This window comes from Leptopilina boulardi, unplaced genomic scaffold, assembly GCF_019393585.1.
Source record: "Leptopilina boulardi isolate dan_hultmark-lab unplaced genomic scaffold, ZJU_Lbou_2.1 LbouV2_211, whole genome shotgun sequence".
In the NCBI taxonomy this organism is placed as follows: Eukaryota; Metazoa; Arthropoda; class Insecta; order Hymenoptera; family Figitidae; genus Leptopilina; species Leptopilina boulardi.
In genome coordinates, this window is record NW_026137765.1 from 1,896,566 (window position 1) to 1,916,260 (window position 19,695).

The following is a 19,695-nucleotide window of genomic DNA, read 5'->3' on the forward strand; positions in this document are numbered from 1 at the left end:
ATTTCAAATTATAAGTATACACTAATTATATTTGAAAATAAAAAGTTAAATACTAAAATGAAAATTTGTACTTTTAATCGTAGAATAAATGCAATGAATAATTTTATTTTAATAGCTTTATTACACATATTTAACAATCTAGATATGTTTGTATAAAAACAATAATCTTAACACTATTGTTACGTACATTTTTTTTTTTTTTTGATGAATTATATGAAACATTTAAAGATTTTTTCGTGTATTAGATTAATTAAAAAAATAAATTTACAGTACCAATAACAATCAATGAATTTTAAAAGTCTTTGAATGATAATTTTAATAATAATTAGCGATTGTACGTCAATTTGTATTATTTTTTTACAAAAACATTGTCTTGATAAACCAAAAAAATAATCTAAGAAATTTTATATAAACTCACTCATAACTTCGCTACACCGATAACAAATTCCTCCATTTTTCGACTCAGGATGTCGTCTACAACGTTTACACAATTTTTGATTTGTTCTTTCGAATTTAATTTGTGGATCTGTACAAGATTCATCTTCAATTAATTTAATGGACGAAAGACGAAGTATTTCACAAAGTTCGGAAGTCGACGATATCTCTTCTTTCTGTAGATTCTATTTCAATCAAATAAATATTTTAAATACAATATATATTTAACAAATAGGCAAAAAAATTTGTATTAAAATTAAATTTATTATTTAAAAAAAAAATAAATTATCTATTTATTAATAATTAATTTTTGTTAATTACTTACCAATAGAAGAGAAAATTGATTCATTTCAACTCGAATTGTTGCTTTTAATTCCCAAGTATTTTTATCAGCAAATTTATTCACTTTTTCTTTTATTAATAATGCAACTTTTATTATTTCTTCAATTTCTGGTTGATTCCAATTATTCGTCTGTTTATAACCAGAATGAAACAATGGTACGGAAGCTGTAAAATTTTAATTGAACATTAAAAATAGATAATTTATATTTAGAAAACAAATTTTTTTTCTGAAAAGAAATTACAATACCTAAATTCTCAGGATGATATAACCATACTTCTTCGGCAAGATGTGGTACAATTGGTGCAATTGATCTCACAACAACAGCCAAAATTGCGCCAATTACATCAACAGCTCCGGCTCGATAGGGAGAATTTACATTTTCACAATAAAGACGATCTTTCACCAAATGACAATAAATTGAAGAAACATCATTTGTAATAAAATTAATTATATGCCTTGCAACATTATGATATTCATAAATTGAATATAAGTTTTGAATCTATAAAATAAATAATTACATATTTTTTATTTAAATCAATTTACAAAACTTTAATATATTAAAGATTTAAATTTAACATTTATTTACCTCTTTATTGTAATGATAAAGACGATGGAGCATATATTTGTCAATAAATAAATATTGCGGTTCAACGGTATTTTTAACGGAATAGGGATGAATTGCTCCCAAAAGAAAACGAAAAACATTTCGTAATTTATTGACATTATCGGAACTATCACGAAGAACACTTTCTTTAAGTGGTATTAAACTATGCTGACTTCCATGACTGGAGACCCACCATCTATAATTTATTATAAATAATATTCAATTTACTATTTTCTGTAAAACTTATAATATCGCTTATGATTTATTTTTCAATTAAAATATACCTGAGAACGTCGATGCCATAAGCTGGTTTCTGCTTTTCATTTTTGTTACCTTTTACAATTTCTTCTGGACTTATTACATTTCCTATTGATTTTGACATTTTATTATTATTTTCATCCACTGCGAATCCATGAACATATAAACCTCTAAAAAATATATAAATTATTAAAATTCTTATAAATTTTATTTATTTATTTATTAGTTTGAAAAAATGATAGTAATAAATATTAATCAAACTTGTAGGGTGCAGAATTTTGAAGAGCAATGGAAGTTAATAATGATGTTTGAAACCATCCTGTAAATTGATCCATTCCTTCTATATAAAGATCCGCTTTACCCTCAGGTAATACCGATGACCAAGAAATTCCACTGTCGAACCAAATATCCAAAATGTCATTTCCTCTCTCGATATTTGTGACATTTAATTCTTCCATTAATTTTTTACCAACAATTTTCTCAACAGGCAATTCCCACCAACAATCATTACCATTTTTTTCTATCAAGCGACATAATCTCTCAACAAATTCTCTATGTAAATTAAGAAATTTTGTGATAATTACAACTTTTCATCTTTTTTTCAGAAGCTTACAAAAAAAAGGCAAATTTCAAAGAAGAATAAAATTTTACCTGCTTGTAAATACATTTTTAGAATTATTAAGATAGACCACAGGAATAGGAGTTCCCCATACTCTTTGACGAGATATACACCAATAAGGTCGCTGTTTAATTTGTTTCAATAAAACATTTATAGAAGTTTGCCTTCTCGATTCTGGATATATTTGTAAATTCTGTATACTTTCCTGATTAAAAAAAAAACAATAAGAGGAAATTATTTAAAAATCCTACTAATTTTTTTTCAATTAATTAATATTATTAAATTATCTTTGTATACTTACAGCTGCTTTTTCCTTTAGAGCATCTGTATCTATGAACCATTGATGACTCGCTCGTGTAATAATGGGTTTTTTCGTTCTCCAATCGTAAGGATAACTGTGTACCAAAATTTCCGTATGCAATACATCTTTGCTTAAATGATCTAAAACAATATTTGTGCCATCTTTCAACACTTCTTTTCCAGTAAATTGAGAACCAGCCTCATCTGTATAACATCCTTCTTCATTTACTACTGATAACTAATTTAAAGGGGAAAAAAAAATCATTTCAATTATTTCTAGCCATTTTAGAGAAAATTAAATTATTTAACACTCACTACTGGAATTTTATGTTCCAAAGCAACACAAAAATCTTCAGAACCATGAGCTGGCGCTGTGTGAACTAATCCAGTTCCAACAAGAGTATTTACATGACTCGCTGCTAAAAATGGTAATGAAATACCGCTAATTGGTTGCAAATATTTTGCACCATTCAGTTCACTTCCTATATAAAAAAAAGATCATTTTTTTTTCATTCAAATAATTAATTATTGAAACAAATTTATAAGATTTAATTAAATTAAACAAATAAAATTACCTTTTATTGTTTTTAGAGGATTTAAATAGCCAATTTTTTCCGTAACATGACACAATAAATCTTGTGCAATAAGATATAAATCACCGTCAGATTTTTTAGCAATACAATAAATAGCATCAGATGAAAATGCAAGAGCCTGGTTTGCCACAAGTGTCCATGGTGTTGTTGTCCATGTGAGAGCGTAAATATTTTTTTCTTTAAATTCAGATAATGATGGTGGTAATTCAACAATTTTTAAACGTACAGTTGCACATTTACTTTCATGTTTATCATTATATTCCAATTCTGATTCAGCTAATGCTGTTCTAAAAAAAGTATTAAAAATTAACTTTCTATTTAAACTTTTTAATTCTAAATGCCAATAATAAATAAAAAATGCCAATACAGTTAATTATTAAAATTTATTTTTATAAACAATAAACAGACCTTGAAGATGGTGACCAATGAACGGGTTTAAAATCACGATAAATCAATTTTTTCTCATATAAATTTATAAATTGTCGTAATTCATTTGTTAGAAATGAAGTACTATTGGTAAAATAACAACCAGATTTTTTCCAATCGGCAACAACACCCCATGAGGCAAAAGCATCCTTTTGTTTTTTTATTGCTTCCTTGGCATATTTTTTTGCTGCGGAAAATTTAAAAAAAAAATAATAAGCTGAAATCGTAGTTTTTTTTTTTAATAATAAAATTGTAGTACCATGATGACGAATTTGAAGAGGTGTCAAATCTTTTTCCTTGGTTTTTAATTCAGTTAAAGCTTTTAATTCAATTGGCAAACCATGACAATCCCATCCTGGAACGTAATGTACTCTTTGTCCTTTTATTATTTTACTTCGAAGTGTAATATCTTTCAAAATCTGCAAGATTTATATTTTCATAAAATTAATTTTGTATAGTAGTATTTTAATTAAGTACTTGTATATCTCACTTTATTTATTGCATGACCCATATGTGGATTTCCATTGGCATAAGGTGGTCCATCATGTAGAACAAAATCTGGACCTGTTAAATTTGCTCGTTGCCAGTTGTACAATTCAAAAAAACCACATTTCTGAAATGAAAATATAATATAATAATTGAAAATTCAATGAAAACAAAATAATAGACATACTCTTCTATTATAAATGTTTATATTGATATATTTTTTATTTTAATCTTAAATTAAAAGTAATGGAAATATTAATTGATTTTCTGTCTACTAACTTCTGCTAAATATTCATCCATTTCAATTCTTTTCTCGTCACTGAATTTAAGTGGAAATTTTGTTTGTGGCAATAAAATTGTATCTTTAAATTGTTTTGTCTGGACATTTTGCTGTGTTCCATAAGAATATCTAAAAAGAATCTTAGCGTGTTTCAAAAATGAAATTTTTCTACTACGAAAAGAATTATAAAAACTTATTGACAACATTTGTAATATAGTCTATAACACTGTTTAATATTTATTAAGTTTAATTTTTCTTTTCACATTATATTTTTTATTATTCACTTAATATTCTAAACTATTTTTTATATTTTCACCATTTGCACAGTAGTAAACAAAGTAATGTATTTATACATTTTTAAATCACTTGTGCTTTTTTCAAAAATAAATGATACCTTTTAATATAAATGCATTTTTGAAATTAAAAACGTAATTAATAATTTTTTATTACTATTATTTTTATATTAAAATGAAAAATACTTTTTTTTTAAATAGAAAGAAAAGAAACAAGACACATTTTCTATTTTTTCACTTTTAGGTTAGGTTTAATTAACGAGCGTCACATTTCGGAGGTTTTATTTCCAAGGTTGCCAACCCTGTTGTCCATTGCCAATTTCACGGAAGTTACGCCGACATAAGGGACATAAGTTTACAACGTTGATGAAAAAAATACAAAAATATTCCAGATTGCATCATTTTTTATAGAAAAACACGAATATCAGGTAAACTATTTTATTTTTATTATTTACTTTTCGTTATCATTGTAAAAATAGTTTTAAAAGAAAAGTTGTTATATTTATAGGTTATAATAATATTATAACCTATAAAGATTTGTATTTTATAATTAAGGGGTTTATGTTTTTTTCCTCCAAAAAAAAGTATGAAGCTCTAGTTAATTAAATTATTGTCTTTAATTTAAATAATTCTAAATAATAACATTCGTTTAATTTTTTAAAGAAAATTTGTGACATCAATATGACGAACGAACTGTCAGAAAAGATTTTAGAATATTTATCAAAATGTGATAAAGTGAATTCTCTTGATTTGTCGAATGTTTTTCAAGAGGATCATCAAAAGGTGATTGGAGCTGTAAAAAGTCTTCAAACAATAGGAAACGTAAGTTTATTTTGTAGTTTAATTAATCTCTAATTTAGCAAAATAAAAACCTTTTTATTTTATTATAGATAATAAATGTTGAGCAAATAAGTACGAAAAAATGGGAACTTACCGAGGAAGGTCAACATGTTTTAAAATTTGGAAGTCATGAAGCTGCAGTTTATAATGCAGTTTCTGAAAATGGTACAGCGCAAGCTGAAATTATGAAAATTGTACCTTTTGCAAAAGTTGGTGTTTCTAAAGCACTCGCGGCTGGATGGATTGAAATTGATAAGAATAATAAATCTTTAATTAAAAAGAAAGTATCATCTATTATTGATGTTGCTCAAAATCATTTGATGAATATCATTGATGTTCCTGATAATGTTAAACAGGACTATAAGAAAAGAAAACTTCTACAACAAATGTATGTTTAATTTTGTTTTTCTTAGATTAAATTTATTGATCTATTTTTAATTTTTTTTTTTTTGTAATTGATTTTCTTTACAGTATAATAAAAAGTGTATTATTGAGTAAAGGTGAATTTTTTTCAACGAAAATTGAAAAACAAGAGGCTGATGTAACTGCTGATTTATTAGTGAATGATGCATGGAAGGAGAAAAAATTCAAGCCCTACAATTTTGATGCTTTGGGCTCAGCTTTAGATATTGGACATCTTCATCCATTGTTAAAAGTTCGTAGTGAATTTAGAAAAATTTTCCTTGAAATGGGGTGAGTAAAATTGCAATTGTTATCTAACTTTTATGCCAATAGTTATCATTTCTTTTTATTTAGTTTATAATCTGAAAAAAAAATTATTTTAGATTTACGGAAATGCCAACGAATAATTATATTGAAAGTTCTTTTTGGAATTTTGATGCTCTTTTTCAACCACAACAACATCCTGCGAGAGATGCTCATGACACATTTTTCATATCTGGTAAATTAGTTTTTTGTAATAAATAAAATATTTATTTAATTATTTCTGTATTTATTTTTTTATTTTTGTAGAACCAAAATTAAGTACCAAGTTTCCGGAAGATTATTTGAAAAAAGTTAAGGAAGTTCACAGTGTTGGCGGTTATGGATCGCAGGGTTATCGTTACGATTGGAAAATAGAGGAAGCACAAAAAAATCTTCTTCGTACACATACAACAGCTGTTAGTGCACGAATGTTACATAAATTAATGTTAAACGGTGAATTTAAGCCAGTAAAATATTTTAGTATTGATCGTGTTTTTCGTAATGAAACTTTAGACGCAACTCATCTTGCTGAATTTCATCAAATCGAAGGTGTTGTAGCCGATTATAATTTATCGTTGGGCGATTTAATTGGTACAATTTATGAATTCTTCCGTAAACTCGGTATCACTCAACTTGAATTTAAACCGGCCTATAATCCATATACAGAGCCGAGTATGGAAATATTTTGTTTTCATAATGGTCTTGGTAAATGGATTGAAATTGGAAATAGTGGAATGTTTAGACCTGAAATGTTACTGCCAATGGGTATTCCCGAAAATGTGAATGTTATCGCCTGGGGTTTGTCACTGGAGAGGTAATGAAAACAATTTAAATATGAATTTTTGTGATATTTTATTATTTTAAATTATCTTTTATTTTTCAGGCCTACGATGATTAAATATGGTTTGAATAATATTCGTGATTTAGTGGGACCAAAAGTTGATTTACAAATGGTTCACGATAATCCTTTCTGCCGATTAGAAAAGTAAATAAGTATTTTAAAAAAATGTTGATTATTCGTTAAAATTTAGATTAAATGTTTTTGATAATAATAAAAATTTTCAAATTTCTATTTTTGGTTTTACTTATAAAAACTTTATTTCGTCTACATTTTCAAAAACTAATATTTCATCTTGACAGAAATGATTCCAGATCAGTGCAAAAGAATGAAAAAGAAAGCGAGGAATTTTTCACTTGTTCTACTCAAGAAAGAATACAAGATAATAGAAAAGAGATGATTATCTTTTGTGATCCAAAATATCCACCGTATTCTTTAGAAACAATAATATCAATTTTAAAGAAGGAATTTACAATTACTGTATCTGTACATTTACATTCGACGATAGAGAAAATTTCTCCTTTACTTGTGAAATTTTGTTCGGAATTTATTGATAATTGTGAAAAAAATGTTGATCTTGCAATTATTGTTATTTGGCGAAATGTGGGTGTAAATCCGCGAATGATTATCACTAGTTCGCATGAAATTGTGGGTGAAATTAATATTGCACGTTTTTTTAATCGTTTAATTGAAAGAAGGAAACCAAATCTTTTAAAATATGAAAGTAATGGTGTAATTTACGCGAATAAAATTGACAATATTCTCGATAGGATTCATCAAATTTTATATAGTTCAAATAAACAAAGTAAATTAAATAGTTTACACGATTTTAACAAAGGACGTTATTTCTTAGGAAATGAAATTTCAATAGCTGATTTAGTTTTTCAATCATTTTGTCGACAAATTCGTGATTAACAATAGACTGTCATTATTTTAATAAATTTTTTTAAATTAAGAAATCAAAATTTTTTTTTATAACCCTTTGATCATTTAAAATAATTAAAAAGAAAATTTACTTTTAACTTTAATTAATTTTAAAATTTATATAATTGATATAAAATGGTAAATTTAATTTATTTTTTGAGACAAAAAAAAACAGCATTATTTTTTGTAAATTCCGTCTTTATTTTCAGTAAACATAATTTAAACCATTCTCCTCAATAGTTCATTAATTTTGTCTTCTCTATTACCGAAGTCACCACCCTCAACATAGTGGTTGGTCTTCTTTCTCCATCCTCCGTTTGGCGTGTTGAGCTGTAAAACAAAATAACACAATATTTTAAGCAAATAGTAATTTTTAATTAATTATTTAAAAAGTTAAAAATTCTTTTTTTCGTATGTAATTTTTTAATTAAATGTGCGAGAAATTCGAAACTTTACGCAAATGAAACGTAGAGCAAAAAAAAAAAAGAATATCTCGTATTACTCTCCAACATAATAGGAAGTAATAGACAATTAAGTATCAATCACAATGCCTATGTTGGTAATATTAAATAATTAAAAAAACTGTTAATATTATTATAATTTTAGAAAAATATTTTACCTTGAATGGCCATAAAAAGTTACTGCAGTACTTGAATTTAGGACCAACAGTGAAAATTTCATGGATCAAATCCTCTGTACAGATAATGTTTGATCGTCCTGAAATAAGAAAATTTTGTTGAATTAATAATAGTCAAAAATATTTACTTTTCATTTAGAAAAAAATAGAAATTAACTAAAATGTATGAATTGTGTCTAACCCAATAGTAAAAAACAAATAGGGTGTTTTTCAAAATTCTATTAATTTTCGACAACATGGAAGGAAATCGTTTAAATAAAATAGACGACTGCCATGGATTTGTCGCATAATTTGCTAAATATATCAATAATAGTAAAAATAGCAATAAATAAAAAAAAAAAAACTCACCCAATTGGCTTTCAATGATGGAATTGGAAGTAATTGGTATTCTTTGACGATTGATTTTTGCAAATCCTCTCTTATAAATCAATTCTCTGACAGATTTCAAATTTGGATATCCCCATGTAATATAAGGATCGACAAGTCTGAGCATGTTAATTGTTGCTTTGTTCAATTTAACAAAGACTCCATTATTGATCTGAAGTAGACGGAAAAGCTTCAGAACCTTACGAACTTTCGGTGCAACTTGATTTACACTAAAATTAAAAAAAAAATTTAATATAAATTATAGTAATTATTAAATAAAAAAAAGGAAGTATAAAATATTTCAATAACTTACCCCCGAATACGCATAACGAAAGCCAAACGAGCCTCACCAGGAATATAATAATTTCCACGGTTTTTAGCTTGTCTCTTGAGCCTGATTTCATCTCGTTCTTTCATTCGATACTCCTTTACATATTGTTCAGCTCGCTTGAAGATTTCCTTACGTTTCTTATAATGCTCTTGACGCTTCTAAAATTAAAAACAAAAAAAATTTTATTAGTAGAGAAAATTTTTAATAACTGTAAAATTATCTTTGAGGGTCATTTCAGAATGGAAATATAACGCAACGCAAATAAAATTTACCTTGATAGAAGTCTGCAAACGTACTGCTTTAGCGGTATCACGTCGCTTTCTTCTCTTCAGTACCGATTCTGGTACAGCGGGCAGCTTTTTAGCCACGGTTTCTTTTTTTCTGTAACACATTTTTTATTATTACAAAAGATCCTTCTAATCTATTCAAGAAATAAAATTATATTGATTTCATTGTCAGAATTGCATTTTTGACAAGTAAAAGGTGTGAAACTGTTTAATCAAAATTTATGTTGTCATTAAAATAACTTTTCGAAATTTATGAAAAATTAGATCCTCTAGGTACACAATTTTAATATCTAAAAAAACTTACACATTTACAAATGTAAACTGTTTTTTTTAAATAAAATTTAACACATGCAACTTTTTAGGTTAGGTTCACTGACAATGTCATTATTGATAATGCTAATAATTTATAATAAACTTGTATAAAATATATATCACGATAAATAAAGAACATTTCGATGAATAAAATATATAGTTTATCAAAACAATTTGTTAGTTAAAATCACACGATGTTAATAGATTTTTCAACAAAATTTTCAGAACTACTTACGCGTCGGCCATCTCTTCGTCCAGAAAGAAAAAACAATTGCTTGAACTTGTCTCTTGTTACAATGTGGCAAACACAAAAAAATTTCCCCTAGAAGACATGTAATGCCGTAAAGTGCATAAAACCATTTTACGCATTTACCGATAAAAAATCATTTGGAGATTATTAACTTTCTTTAATATTAATAAATATTTTGTAAACATTTCAAGTAATTTTAAACATTTTTACAATAAATAATTTAGCTTGTATTTTTTATACAAATTATAGAATTTGAAATACGTTATTTGACGTAAGACTATAATAATTTACGTCATTTACGCATTTTATGTATATGTTTGCGATATAATCGAAAAGTTAGGTTATGTTCGTGGCGTACGCGCAGTTAGGACGTTGAAGTAAAAACTCTTCAAAAATTATTAATTTTATCACGTCATTTAGTGTCATTATTATTTTTATTCATTAAATAAGTTGAATTAAAAATCATTTAAAACAATGGATGACGAAGCAGAGACTTACAAATTATGGAGAATCCGAAAAACAGTGATGCAACTTTGTCACGATAGAGGTTATCTTGTTACTCAGGATGAATTGGATCAAACTTTAGATCAATTTAAAGAACAATTTGGTGATAAACCAAGTGAAAAAAGACCGTCTCGAAGCGATTTAATTGTTCTTGTTGCTCACAATGATGATCCAACAGATCAATTGTTTGTATTTTTCCCAGAAGAACCAAAAATTGGAATCAAAACTATCAAGACTTATTGTCAAAGAATGCAGGACGAAAAAATTCACAGGTAAATTGAATATTTTACATTATATAAAAGATTGTCAATATTTTTAATATCTTAATTTTCAATAATTTGATTTTATTTTTATTGCAGAGCAATTATTGTCGTTCAACAAGGAATGACACCATCTGCAAAACAATCATTAGTTGATATGGCTCCAAAATATATTTTGGAAAATTTTCTAGAATCAGAACTTTTAATTAATATTACCGAGCATGAATTGGTTCCTGAACACATTGTCTTGACACCTGACGAGAAGGAGGAACTTTTGAGTAGATATAAATTGAAAGAAAATCAATTGATGCGAATTCAAGCCAGTGATCCTGTTGCCCGATATTTTGGCCTTAAACGTGGACAAGTTGTCAAGATTATTCGACCATCAGAAACTGCAGGACGTTATATTTCGTATAGGCTAGTTTGTTAATATATATATATATTTTTATTTATCCCATTTTTAATTTTGATAAATACATAATATAAATGTTAAGTACTTTAATGTGAATAAAAATACATTTTTCATTATATTTTATTTTTTGTTTTTGACTAGGTATTAAAATACTGAATTCACAAATTTTTTTTATAACATTTTTTAAAACGGAAAATTTAAAGAAAATGAAAACAATAAAAACTCAAATGCAAATAATTAGAAATTCATTTTTTTCTTTTTGTTCAAATTAAATATAAAAAATTAATTATTAAATAAGCTCAAAAAAAAATGGCAACAATTAGAAAAAGGTAAAAAATAACAAAAGCAATAAGATATACAATTAATATAATATATTGTTAATAATAAAATGTAACATAACACAATAAAAATTAATAATAATAATAATAATAATAATTACATAATAGTTTTGTTCATTAGGAACGTAATGTGAGCGGAGAGTTTGTCAAAAAAAAAAAAGTATACAAAATAATTTTTTTTTCCATCAATAATGTACAAGCTAAAAACGTTGCCGGAAAATTATACAACTTTCTTTATATTCTGTAAATGATAATAATCTTTACACAAGAATAGAAAAAAAAACAGTTCTAACAGTGATAATTAAAAAAAAAAAAAAAGTATCTTAGTCGTACTGGCTAAATTAAAACTGATCGGACAGAAGCTACATTGATGTTTGAGATCTAGTGCCGTAGGTACTATTTCGTAAATCCCAAGTTCCGATAATGTGCTTTGTATACAATTATGTACGAATAAAATCAGTCAATTTCTGTTTGATAATCCGTATAAGATTACTAAGGTAATTTTTTTTTATATTCTCTTTTTATATTAATTCCTTCTATTTTCTTTTTACGCCATGCAACTGGAAGAATCACTTTCACAATACAAAAAAAAAAAAAATGCTTCAAATATTCGCGAATGAACACGATTTGTTTCCTTTTTTTTAACGAGGCTTATTTTTAAACTCCAGAGCTGTTATCGATCTGGTATCTCTATATAGAAAAAAAGTAGCTCGAAAAAAAAAAATTCCAAGAAAAGTGCTGCTTTGTCTATATAAGTAGTACTGCATTTATCCATTGTGCAATTTGTCAATTTGCAATATAATCGCTGTAAAGATATAATTTCTACAATACAGGAACACATAATTAATGTGCACCCAATGTCGAAGAATAACGCGTTTCAATACTATTATTATTTATATATTTATATATATATATATACGTAGTTCCTTTATTCGTGGGAAATCAGCTTTTAGGCCCGTTAACTGCGCTCGATGGTATTTCGAGTGAAAAAAAATGTTTAATTCTCAGCATTATTTATTTTATATATATATATATATATATAGTTTTCGAAACTTATTTTGTATTTTTATTTTAAAAAATGCTGAGTAAATTTAATATAAAAAAAAAATTACGCCCCCTCGAACGCAGTCGACATGTTCGCGTAGGTCCCATTCGTCGAGTAGCTGTATCGAAAAAGTTACAAATTCGTTTGCAATCCCAAGTGCCTTGGCGAGCGTGATAAATTGGTACAATATATGGCTGATGAAAAGCTTACACACGTTTACAATTAGCTTGCGACTTAACATCCATTGACGAACAACATTTTCTTCTTTTTTTTTAGTTACGTTTATCATAACGTAATTTTTAACCACGTTTTTCAGCACCGCATATATTTTGATTTAGTCGAGAACTCATTTTCTCCCTTTTTTTTCTTGAGAATAAAAAAAAAAAAAAGTAAATTTTATTTCCGGTCTAACTTTCAAGAATTTTTATTTCTAAAAGGGAAGAATAATTTGTGATAAAGTAATCGACACTTTTTAATGTCACTGCAGTTTCATTCTGCGATTTGCGACAAATTTTTCGTTTATCAAGTGGTTTCTTTTTTTTTTTTTTTTTTTTTGTTTGATTGGGCTTAAAAGTTGCTAAGCCGCCGATTAAGGAAAATTTCTGACTATACCCTGTTTTTTTTTCAGAGTTAGAAAACTTTACGCTTCGACCACCAATACATTCTGGTAGCCCATTCAATGGCTGGTGTTTGCAAAATGCTGTTGATTAATTCCGCGGTAAGCCTGATCCGGTATGTGATGGTTGTCGGATATGATGGCGCTTGACGCCTTGCATGCCTTCTGTGCGAGGTCTAAAGAATCAAAAAAAAAAAAAATTATTCACTATAATAAAAAATAAGTAAATTTCAGAATTATTTGAAAATGCTAAAAAAAAAACCTATAATTTGACAAAATATCTTTAGAATAATAGAGATTAACAATAGATAAATATAGATACAAACCTAGGAGTGATATGGAGTTACGTAGGTGGACGGAAACAACCCTCGCCGATTACCAATCTCTCCATGCCACCAATGTTGATCCGTGCGGTCTGTAACTGTAATCACATCTCCTCGTCTAAATTCCAGTTCTCCAGGCTCTTGTGGTGTAAAATCGTATAAAGCTTGCACAAGACACTAAAAAAAAATTCAAATTTTAATCCTATTAATCTATAAAAAATTAAATAACAATACCATAAATATTAAATATTCAATTATCAAATAAGTAACAAATTATTCATTATAATTAATTATTTAAATAATTATCAAATACAAAATTAAAAATTAAATAACGAAGTCTCAAATTATATTACTTATCGCAAAAAAAAAAAATTAATTTTCAATTGGCAAAACTTTGAATGTCTTTCAATAATAATAATTGAAAGAAGACATTCTCAAATCAACAATCAAGTCATTCATCAAAGATAATTAACGGCTTTAAACACACGTAACACTATCTCTATATCTTTGACCAATGATTGAGAGAAATGCATGTCACGTGATACAAGGTCAAGTCGCAGTTTAGTAATTATATTATATTGAAGTGCTGGGAACTCAGCGAATATATAAGAATGATAGATATGTATATATAAGAAAAGAAACATACCTCTTCTGGTACCATATCACGTAATTTAACATCCTGAGAGCGAGAAACAGATGCTGTACGATGATATTCCACTAATTCATTCAGGCTATTAAATTTAACCACCCACAAGAAAAATTTTCCCTGTGCGTCCCGCAATACTTTAAAATGTTGAACACCATCTGAACATCTGTAAGGAAAAAATTTGTTGATAATAATTAAAAGCTTTTTAATTATTATTTATTTTAATTTAACACTTTATTTTCCATAATAGTGATTTAAAAAAAAAAATTATACATCTATTTATTTCCTTTACGTTCACAAAAATATATTTTGTTATTTAATAAGATTTATTACTATTAAACAGAATAAATAATAAAAAAAAAATAATGCGATCAATAGTATTACAAAATTGACGAAATTACTTACTTGACGGAAAGGGAAAAATCACCAGGAGAGCTTTCGCTAATCCTAATAAGAAAGGCGCCTTCGTGTTTATTCATCAATAGTCTTTCGGCATCGGCTCTAGTTATTCTACCGTAATACCAGCTAAAAAGAATAAAATTAATTTAGATAAATAATCTTCAAAATAATTAAAAAAAAAAAATTAATTTCAATAATTTTCATTTGCTAACAAAATTACTTACTCGTGGTTTTTCATTTCTATGTAATTGCTGGGAATTAATCCTTCTCTCGAGTCTAATTCTGCCCTGTACCAATTCATATCATCTTCCATATTCAAAATCTGTAAAATAATAAATCAATCATAAATTATAAAATTAAAACAATATTTTCAAATATAAAAAAAAAAAAATGAAAAATAATTGAATTTAAAGATAAGTTATTGAGAATTAAAAGTTTTACAATGATAAGGAGAACAAAGTAAAAATAAACATTTCTAAAGCAAAAAAGTATAACATAATTAAATTTATATTTATCAAGACATAAATAGATATGGAATAATTTCTCAAGAGACCTTTCACTAAAGTCTATTATGTATTCGACATTTTTCCATTGACACTAAAATAGATTTAAAAATAATTACTTAAGATTATAAAAAGAATTATTCGAATTATACCAAAAAAAAACATTATTCAAAATTGATCACAATTAAAAAATAAACTGAGTAGAACCGAGTAATATATTTTTACAAAATATATTATTGAAAAGTTCTCTAATTTTTTTTTCTACTGAATAATTATTTTTAGAATGAAGAGTAACCAAAATACATTTCTAAAGTCGACGAACCTCATTTTCATTAGCTACACATATACTTATTGTTATTTGTATAACATTGCAAGCCAAGAAATTGAATGCAAAATAAATGATAATGAAAGAAATTGATGAATTGTAAGCGTGGAAAATTAAGTTTCAATAGCTCTAAAAGCTATTGTTTAATTAAAAATAAACTTTTCATGTTCGACAGGAGTTATAAATGCATAATATCATTTATAAATCCTATCTTTAATTTACAATCACGTTCCAGGAAATTATTCATTGACAGCTCCTTTGATATCAAAGAATAGCTTTCTCAAGAATTAACTAGCTTGTTACACTAACTTGAATGTAATACAAAATATTATTGTAACATTGTTATTATTCTAGTAAATTATTTATTTATCATATTATTTTTATAGATTACTACTTTATTATTAAATAAAACAATTGTAATTAATTATACAAAACAATTATTTTGTAGTTACAAAATGGAGGGCCTGATTATGTATATTTCCTCCATTATAAAATCGAAAATACAAACATTTCTAAAAATGAGTTTCACTTCAAAAAAATAAATTTTTAGGTATAACTTTTAATAGAAATTATAACACCGAATGAAAAAAAAAAAACTTAAAATGAAAAAGATACTTTGCATGTTGCATAAACTTGACCTAGTCTTACAAAGTCGTAAAAACTTTCCTGGGAATTAAAATTGATGAATTAATCATCATTAAGAAGTTTATCAAACTAGCCAAGTATGCATAATAGTTGATCTTATAAAAAGTATAGTAATATGATCATATGTTAGACAAATAAGGAAACAGGTGTTTATAAAACTCTTATCGTCCATAAAAACAAGACAATCATTGACATTTTTGAACTCAACTATTTCAATGTTTTATACTCAATAAAAATTGTCAAAAATAATAACAATTTTTCTAAAAACATCAATATCAAGGACTGATATTTTATAATAGAAGCCTTAGAAAGTTCGGGATCTCGTCAGGGCGACGAACCCACGGAAAAAAACAAGCTTCTCAAATGGGGTCATCGATTTGAGTTTAATTACATCCCCTGAGAGTAAATAGATTGCTCATTTTTAGAAAATATGTAAAGTAATTTTTTTATTTTGCAAAATAAAGTACCTTGAGAACTTGACTCCTACGAAAGCTGAGTTCGTCTTCAGCAGTCGCTGAGAAGTCGTGTTTCGCTACCGCCTCCATTCTTCTGCCCCGAGAACGAGTGAAAGAGGGAGTGAGACAGTTCAAAGAGAACAGGAAACCAATTGATCACAAAATGTCACAGACGCCGCACCATAGCACTTTTCTTTAATTGAACGAAAGTCTTAATAAATTCCGGTTCAAGTTTTCACTATACACTTTTCACACTTTTTAGAGAGTTCTTACAATCAGCTCTCCAGTAAAGGAGATGAATGGAGAGCGAGAATGAGAAAGAGACGAAATGACAGAAGGTGTGAGGGAGAAAGAGAAAGGACACGTAGCTTTAGTCAAGAGAAACAACTGGATTTTCTTTGGCACTTATTTTTTTCCAGTTAATAAGCTTTTCTTGATTAACACTTTTCAACAAACAAAATCACTCACTCATTATATAAACAACTCGTTAATGTTTATTTCCAATGAACTTAAACTGTCAGGCTCCAAAATAATTTACGCAATCTCCAGAGTGCCCATCGCTACAACACAGCTATCTATCTCTCTCTTGTCTGACTCACTTTCATTACTGCGCAGATAGGTTAGCGCACCTTTGAGGAGCAATGAATCATGGGAAATTCCCAATCAGGAAATAGGAAATACTTTAAACAATAAAAATTTAAATTTTTCTTGATTTTTTAAGTTAATTAAAGTAGTTTCAGTAATTATAAGTTGTTCCCAAATTTCAAAAATGACAATTAACATTGGGATTTAATTTTCGGAAAAATTTAATAATTTGCTGCGCATGCGTGAGAAATTGAACGTGACAACAGGGATGAGAAGGTCGAATTTTTATTTCTATTAACAATCATTTACCAGGGTGTTTTACATTAGCAGACGCTTTTTTCTAACAAAAGGTAAACTTGTCAAATCTTTTTAATTACTTTAAAAGAATAATTCATTCTAATATCATTAAAAATAACGAAATATATTTAGCTGAAAATTTGATAAATTGTTTATCTAGTTAGCTTAAACTAAAAAATAGATCTTTGAATTTATCCTTATTAGTTATTATCGAAGTTTGACAGCTTCGTTTTGTCGTCTGCTAAAGCTTCATGCGGGTGTATGTAAGTAAACAATAAATTAATTGTCGAGTTGGCAAACATTATTCTAAAATAGAAGTTAGAGAAGTAAGTAATTTGACATTAGTTCTACTTTTGTTTTTTAGATATTATAACCTAACGTGAAGTAATAATTAGAAGCAACAAGTGTTTTTATAGGTTATTTTCTCTTTTTGGTACCGTGTAAATAAAACAATTTATTAAAGTTTTAATTAAGTTTAACAAATTTGATTGTTGTTATTTAATTAATTGTTATTTTATCGTGTTTTTAAACTTATTTTCTTAATCAACAATAACAGAATAATGTTTTTTGTAGAAAATTAAAATATACTGTAAATTATATATTTTATACTCCAAAATTATTATTTTTAATACATTTTTTCAGAAACCATGACTTGTAAAACAAAAATATCATAAAGTGGTATAATCAAATAATAATTTAAAAAAAAAAAAAATAAAAATATGGAAAACCAGGCCCTAACGTACGAATATTTCTACATTATCTTTGTTGTTTCTTTTTATTGGTAAGTAAATTTTTGTTATGATTTATTAGACATTAAGAAAAGAATTTCTAAAAAATTTTGATAAAATTTATTTTTCAGGATAGTTTCTATTTTTACAGTGTTTATCAATAAAGCTCTACTATCAAGTCAATCAGTAAATTTAAATGCTCCTCTTTTTGTAACGTGGTTTCAATGTATAGTGAGTGTTATTTTATGTTTAATTCTCAAAGGCTGTGCTGCATTATTTCCAAATTATATTTATTTTCCCAAAGGGCAACCTTTTCAATTGAATATCGCTAAAAAGGTACTTGATTTATTTTCATCTTTATTAATCCAGTTATAACAGTATTGCAATGATTTAAATTATTATTATTATTATTATTATTAATGATTTAATTTTAATTCACAGATTTTACCTTTATCCATTCTCTTTACTGGAATGATAGCATGTAATAATTTATGTTTGAAATATGTGGGTGTTGCGTTTTATTATATAGGACGATCTCTAACCACAGTATTTAATGTTATCTTCACTTTCACTATTCTCGGTAAGGAAATATAACAATATTAATATTAATGAACGAATTGATTTAATTTAAAAATTATGAATTATTGATTAACAGGCGAGAGAACATCTTCAGGAGCCGTTGTTTGTTGTTTAATAATTGTTTTTGGATTTTGGCTTGGTGTCGATCAAGAGAGTATAGCTGGTTCTTTATCAATAATTGGAACTGTTTTCGGCGTTCTTGGCTCATTGACACTTTCTTTATATTCCATTCATACAAAACAAGTTCTTCCAATTGTAAATCAAGAAATTTGGCTACTTTCCTATTATAACAATGCCTACAGTATAATTATTTTTATTCCTTTGATACTCATTAATGGGGAATTCAATGAAATAATGAAATATGAAAAATTTAATGAACCATTCTTTTGGGGAATTATGATTGTTGGAGGAATTTGTGGATTTTCTATTGGATATGTTACGATGCTTCAAATAAAAGTAACATCACCATTGACGCATAATATCAGTGGAACTGCAAAAGCATGTGTACAAACGGTACTCGCAACTTATTGTTACAATGAAAGTAAACCAAGTTTATGGTGGGTGAGTAATTTTGTCGTATTGTTTGGTAGTGCAGCTTATGCACGTATTAAACAACTAAAAATGGAAGAAGAACACAAAAAGTACACGTTACTTGATGTGAAATCGAAAATTTAGTATATTTCAAAAAAGACATCATAAGACTGAATTGTAAAAAGAAAAAATTGTTAATTAATTTTTTTTTTGTTGCGTATATTAGATTTTTTTTTTAACTTTTTCGAAGATTTTTTTTCAAATAAAAAAACTTTATAAGAACTATAAATTTTGAGAGTTATTTTTAATTTAAATAATTAATAAAGCATTTTTATTTATTATTTTTTTTTTTTGAAACGTAAAAGGCACGTTTATTA

The 19,695-nt window shown here is 26.7% G+C and overlaps 6 protein-coding genes across 11 annotated transcripts; 3 read left to right on the forward strand and 3 right to left on the reverse strand.

The window, feature by feature from the left end:
* Window positions 1-89: 89 nt before the first annotated feature.
* LOC127278744 (isoleucine--tRNA ligase, mitochondrial) lies at window positions 90-4,783 on the reverse strand. The gene is made up of 14 exons (XM_051300583.1): window positions 4,344-4,783; window positions 4,069-4,191; window positions 3,838-3,997; window positions 3,561-3,765; window positions 3,135-3,439; window positions 2,875-3,041; window positions 2,561-2,797; window positions 2,292-2,464; window positions 1,902-2,192; window positions 1,667-1,810; window positions 1,365-1,578; window positions 1,025-1,277; window positions 761-942; window positions 90-620 (listed from the first exon to the last, which is right to left on the reverse strand). Exons 1-14 carry the CDS (start codon window positions 4,548-4,550, stop codon window positions 405-407), a joined length of 2,877 nt encoding a protein of 958 aa, XP_051156540.1. The 5' UTR covers window positions 4,551-4,783; the 3' UTR covers window positions 90-404.
* A 137-nt stretch (window positions 4,784-4,920) lies between these two features.
* LOC127278747 (phenylalanine--tRNA ligase alpha subunit) lies at window positions 4,921-7,985 on the forward strand. Its single transcript, XM_051300585.1, has 8 exons — window positions 4,921-5,065; window positions 5,301-5,459; window positions 5,528-5,865; window positions 5,949-6,170; window positions 6,263-6,378; window positions 6,450-6,996; window positions 7,066-7,167; window positions 7,323-7,985. Exons 2-8 carry the CDS (start codon window positions 5,319-5,321, stop codon window positions 7,933-7,935), a joined length of 2,079 nt encoding a protein of 692 aa, XP_051156542.1. The 5' UTR covers window positions 4,921-5,065; window positions 5,301-5,318; the 3' UTR covers window positions 7,936-7,985.
* Window positions 7,986-8,121: 136 nt separating this feature from the next.
* Window positions 8,122-10,257, reverse strand: LOC127278750 (60S ribosomal protein L7). Its single transcript, XM_051300595.1, has 6 exons — window positions 10,113-10,257; window positions 9,551-9,659; window positions 9,261-9,436; window positions 8,930-9,177; window positions 8,564-8,661; window positions 8,122-8,274 (listed from the first exon to the last, which is right to left on the reverse strand). The coding sequence occupies exons 1-6, from the start codon at window positions 10,121-10,123 to the stop codon at window positions 8,164-8,166; spliced, it is 753 nt and encodes a 250-aa protein (XP_051156552.1). The 5' UTR covers window positions 10,124-10,257; the 3' UTR covers window positions 8,122-8,163.
* A 205-nt stretch (window positions 10,258-10,462) lies between these two features.
* On the forward strand, window positions 10,463-11,421 carry LOC127278753 (DNA-directed RNA polymerases I, II, and III subunit RPABC1). Its single transcript, XM_051300597.1, has 2 exons — window positions 10,463-10,903; window positions 10,991-11,421. Exons 1-2 carry the CDS (start codon window positions 10,602-10,604, stop codon window positions 11,319-11,321), a joined length of 633 nt encoding a protein of 210 aa, XP_051156554.1. The 5' UTR covers window positions 10,463-10,601; the 3' UTR covers window positions 11,322-11,421.
* A 238-nt stretch (window positions 11,422-11,659) lies between these two features.
* LOC127278751 (growth factor receptor-bound protein 2) lies at window positions 11,660-17,168 on the reverse strand. Its single transcript, XM_051300596.1, has 6 exons — window positions 16,611-17,168; window positions 14,895-14,992; window positions 14,677-14,796; window positions 14,272-14,437; window positions 13,629-13,802; window positions 11,660-13,478 (listed from the first exon to the last, which is right to left on the reverse strand). Exons 1-5 carry the CDS (start codon window positions 16,686-16,688, stop codon window positions 13,629-13,631), a joined length of 636 nt encoding a protein of 211 aa, XP_051156553.1. The 5' UTR covers window positions 16,689-17,168; the 3' UTR covers window positions 11,660-13,478.
* A 165-nt stretch (window positions 17,169-17,333) lies between these two features.
* On the forward strand, window positions 17,334-19,607 carry LOC127278749 (GDP-fucose transporter 1). 6 transcript variants are annotated; one of them, XM_051300591.1, is made up of 5 exons: window positions 17,334-17,533; window positions 18,123-18,261; window positions 18,340-18,544; window positions 18,650-18,788; window positions 18,864-19,607. In XM_051300591.1, exons 2-5 carry the CDS (start codon window positions 18,200-18,202, stop codon window positions 19,460-19,462), a joined length of 1,005 nt encoding a protein of 334 aa, XP_051156548.1. In that variant the 5' UTR covers window positions 17,334-17,533; window positions 18,123-18,199; the 3' UTR covers window positions 19,463-19,607. The 6 variants fall into 6 exon arrangements, with proteins under 6 accessions (XP_051156548.1, XP_051156547.1, XP_051156546.1 ...); XM_051300590.1 differs by lacking the exon at window positions 17,334-17,533 and adding an exon at window positions 17,540-17,806; XM_051300589.1 differs by lacking the exon at window positions 17,334-17,533 and adding an exon at window positions 17,540-17,743.
* Window positions 19,608-19,695: the final 88 nt, after the last annotated feature.

Excerpts from the sequence above, each read along its gene's own strand:
- LOC127278753 (XM_051300597.1), top strand. The coding sequence starts at position 10,602 with ATGGATGACGAAGCAGAGACTTACAAATTATGGAGAATCCGAAAAACA. Across the intron at positions 10,904-10,990 it reads CAGGACGAAAAAATTCACAG|AGCAATTATTGTCGTTCAAC; the intron begins GTAAATTGAATA and ends TTTTTATTGCAG.
- LOC127278747 (XM_051300585.1), top strand. The coding sequence starts at position 5,319 with ATGACGAACGAACTGTCAGAAAAGATTTTAGAATATTTATCAAAATGT. Across the intron at positions 6,997-7,065 it reads TGGGGTTTGTCACTGGAGAG|GCCTACGATGATTAAATATG; the intron begins GTAATGAAAACA and ends TTTATTTTTCAG. Across the intron at positions 7,168-7,322 it reads CCTTTCTGCCGATTAGAAAA|AAATGATTCCAGATCAGTGC; the intron begins GTAAATAAGTAT and ends TCATCTTGACAG.
- LOC127278749 (XM_051300591.1), top strand. The coding sequence starts at position 18,200 with ATGGAAAACCAGGCCCTAACGTACGAATATTTCTACATTATCTTTGTT. Across the intron at positions 18,262-18,339 it reads TTTGTTGTTTCTTTTTATTG|GATAGTTTCTATTTTTACAG; the intron begins GTAAGTAAATTT and ends TTTATTTTTCAG. Across the intron at positions 18,545-18,649 it reads AATTGAATATCGCTAAAAAG|ATTTTACCTTTATCCATTCT; the intron begins GTACTTGATTTA and ends TTTAATTCACAG.
- LOC127278751 (XM_051300596.1), bottom strand. The coding sequence starts at position 16,688 with ATGGAGGCGGTAGCGAAACACGACTTCTCAGCGACTGCTGAAGACGAA. Across the intron at positions 14,993-16,610 it reads GTAGGAGTCAAGTTCTCAAG|ATTTTGAATATGGAAGATGA; the intron begins GTACTTTATTTT and ends ATTATTTTACAG. Across the intron at positions 14,797-14,894 it reads ATAGAAATGAAAAACCACGA|CTGGTATTACGGTAGAATAA; the intron begins GTAAGTAATTTT and ends TATTCTTTTTAG.
- LOC127278750 (XM_051300595.1), bottom strand. Across the intron at positions 9,437-9,550 it reads GTTTGCAGACTTCTATCAAG|AAGCGTCAAGAGCATTATAA; the intron begins GTAAATTTTATT and ends TTTTAATTTTAG. Across the intron at positions 8,275-8,563 it reads ACTTTTTATGGCCATTCAAG|CTCAACACGCCAAACGGAGG; the intron begins GTAAAATATTTT and ends TTTGTTTTACAG.
- LOC127278744 (XM_051300583.1), bottom strand. The coding sequence starts at position 4,550 with ATGTTGTCAATAAGTTTTTATAATTCTTTTCGTAGTAGAAAAATTTCA. Across the intron at positions 2,798-2,874 it reads TGGAACATAAAATTCCAGTA|TTATCAGTAGTAAATGAAGA; the intron begins GTGAGTGTTAAA and ends CCTTTAAATTAG. Across the intron at positions 1,811-1,901 it reads CAAAATTCTGCACCCTACAA|AGGTTTATATGTTCATGGAT; the intron begins GTTTGATTAATA and ends TATATTTTTTAG.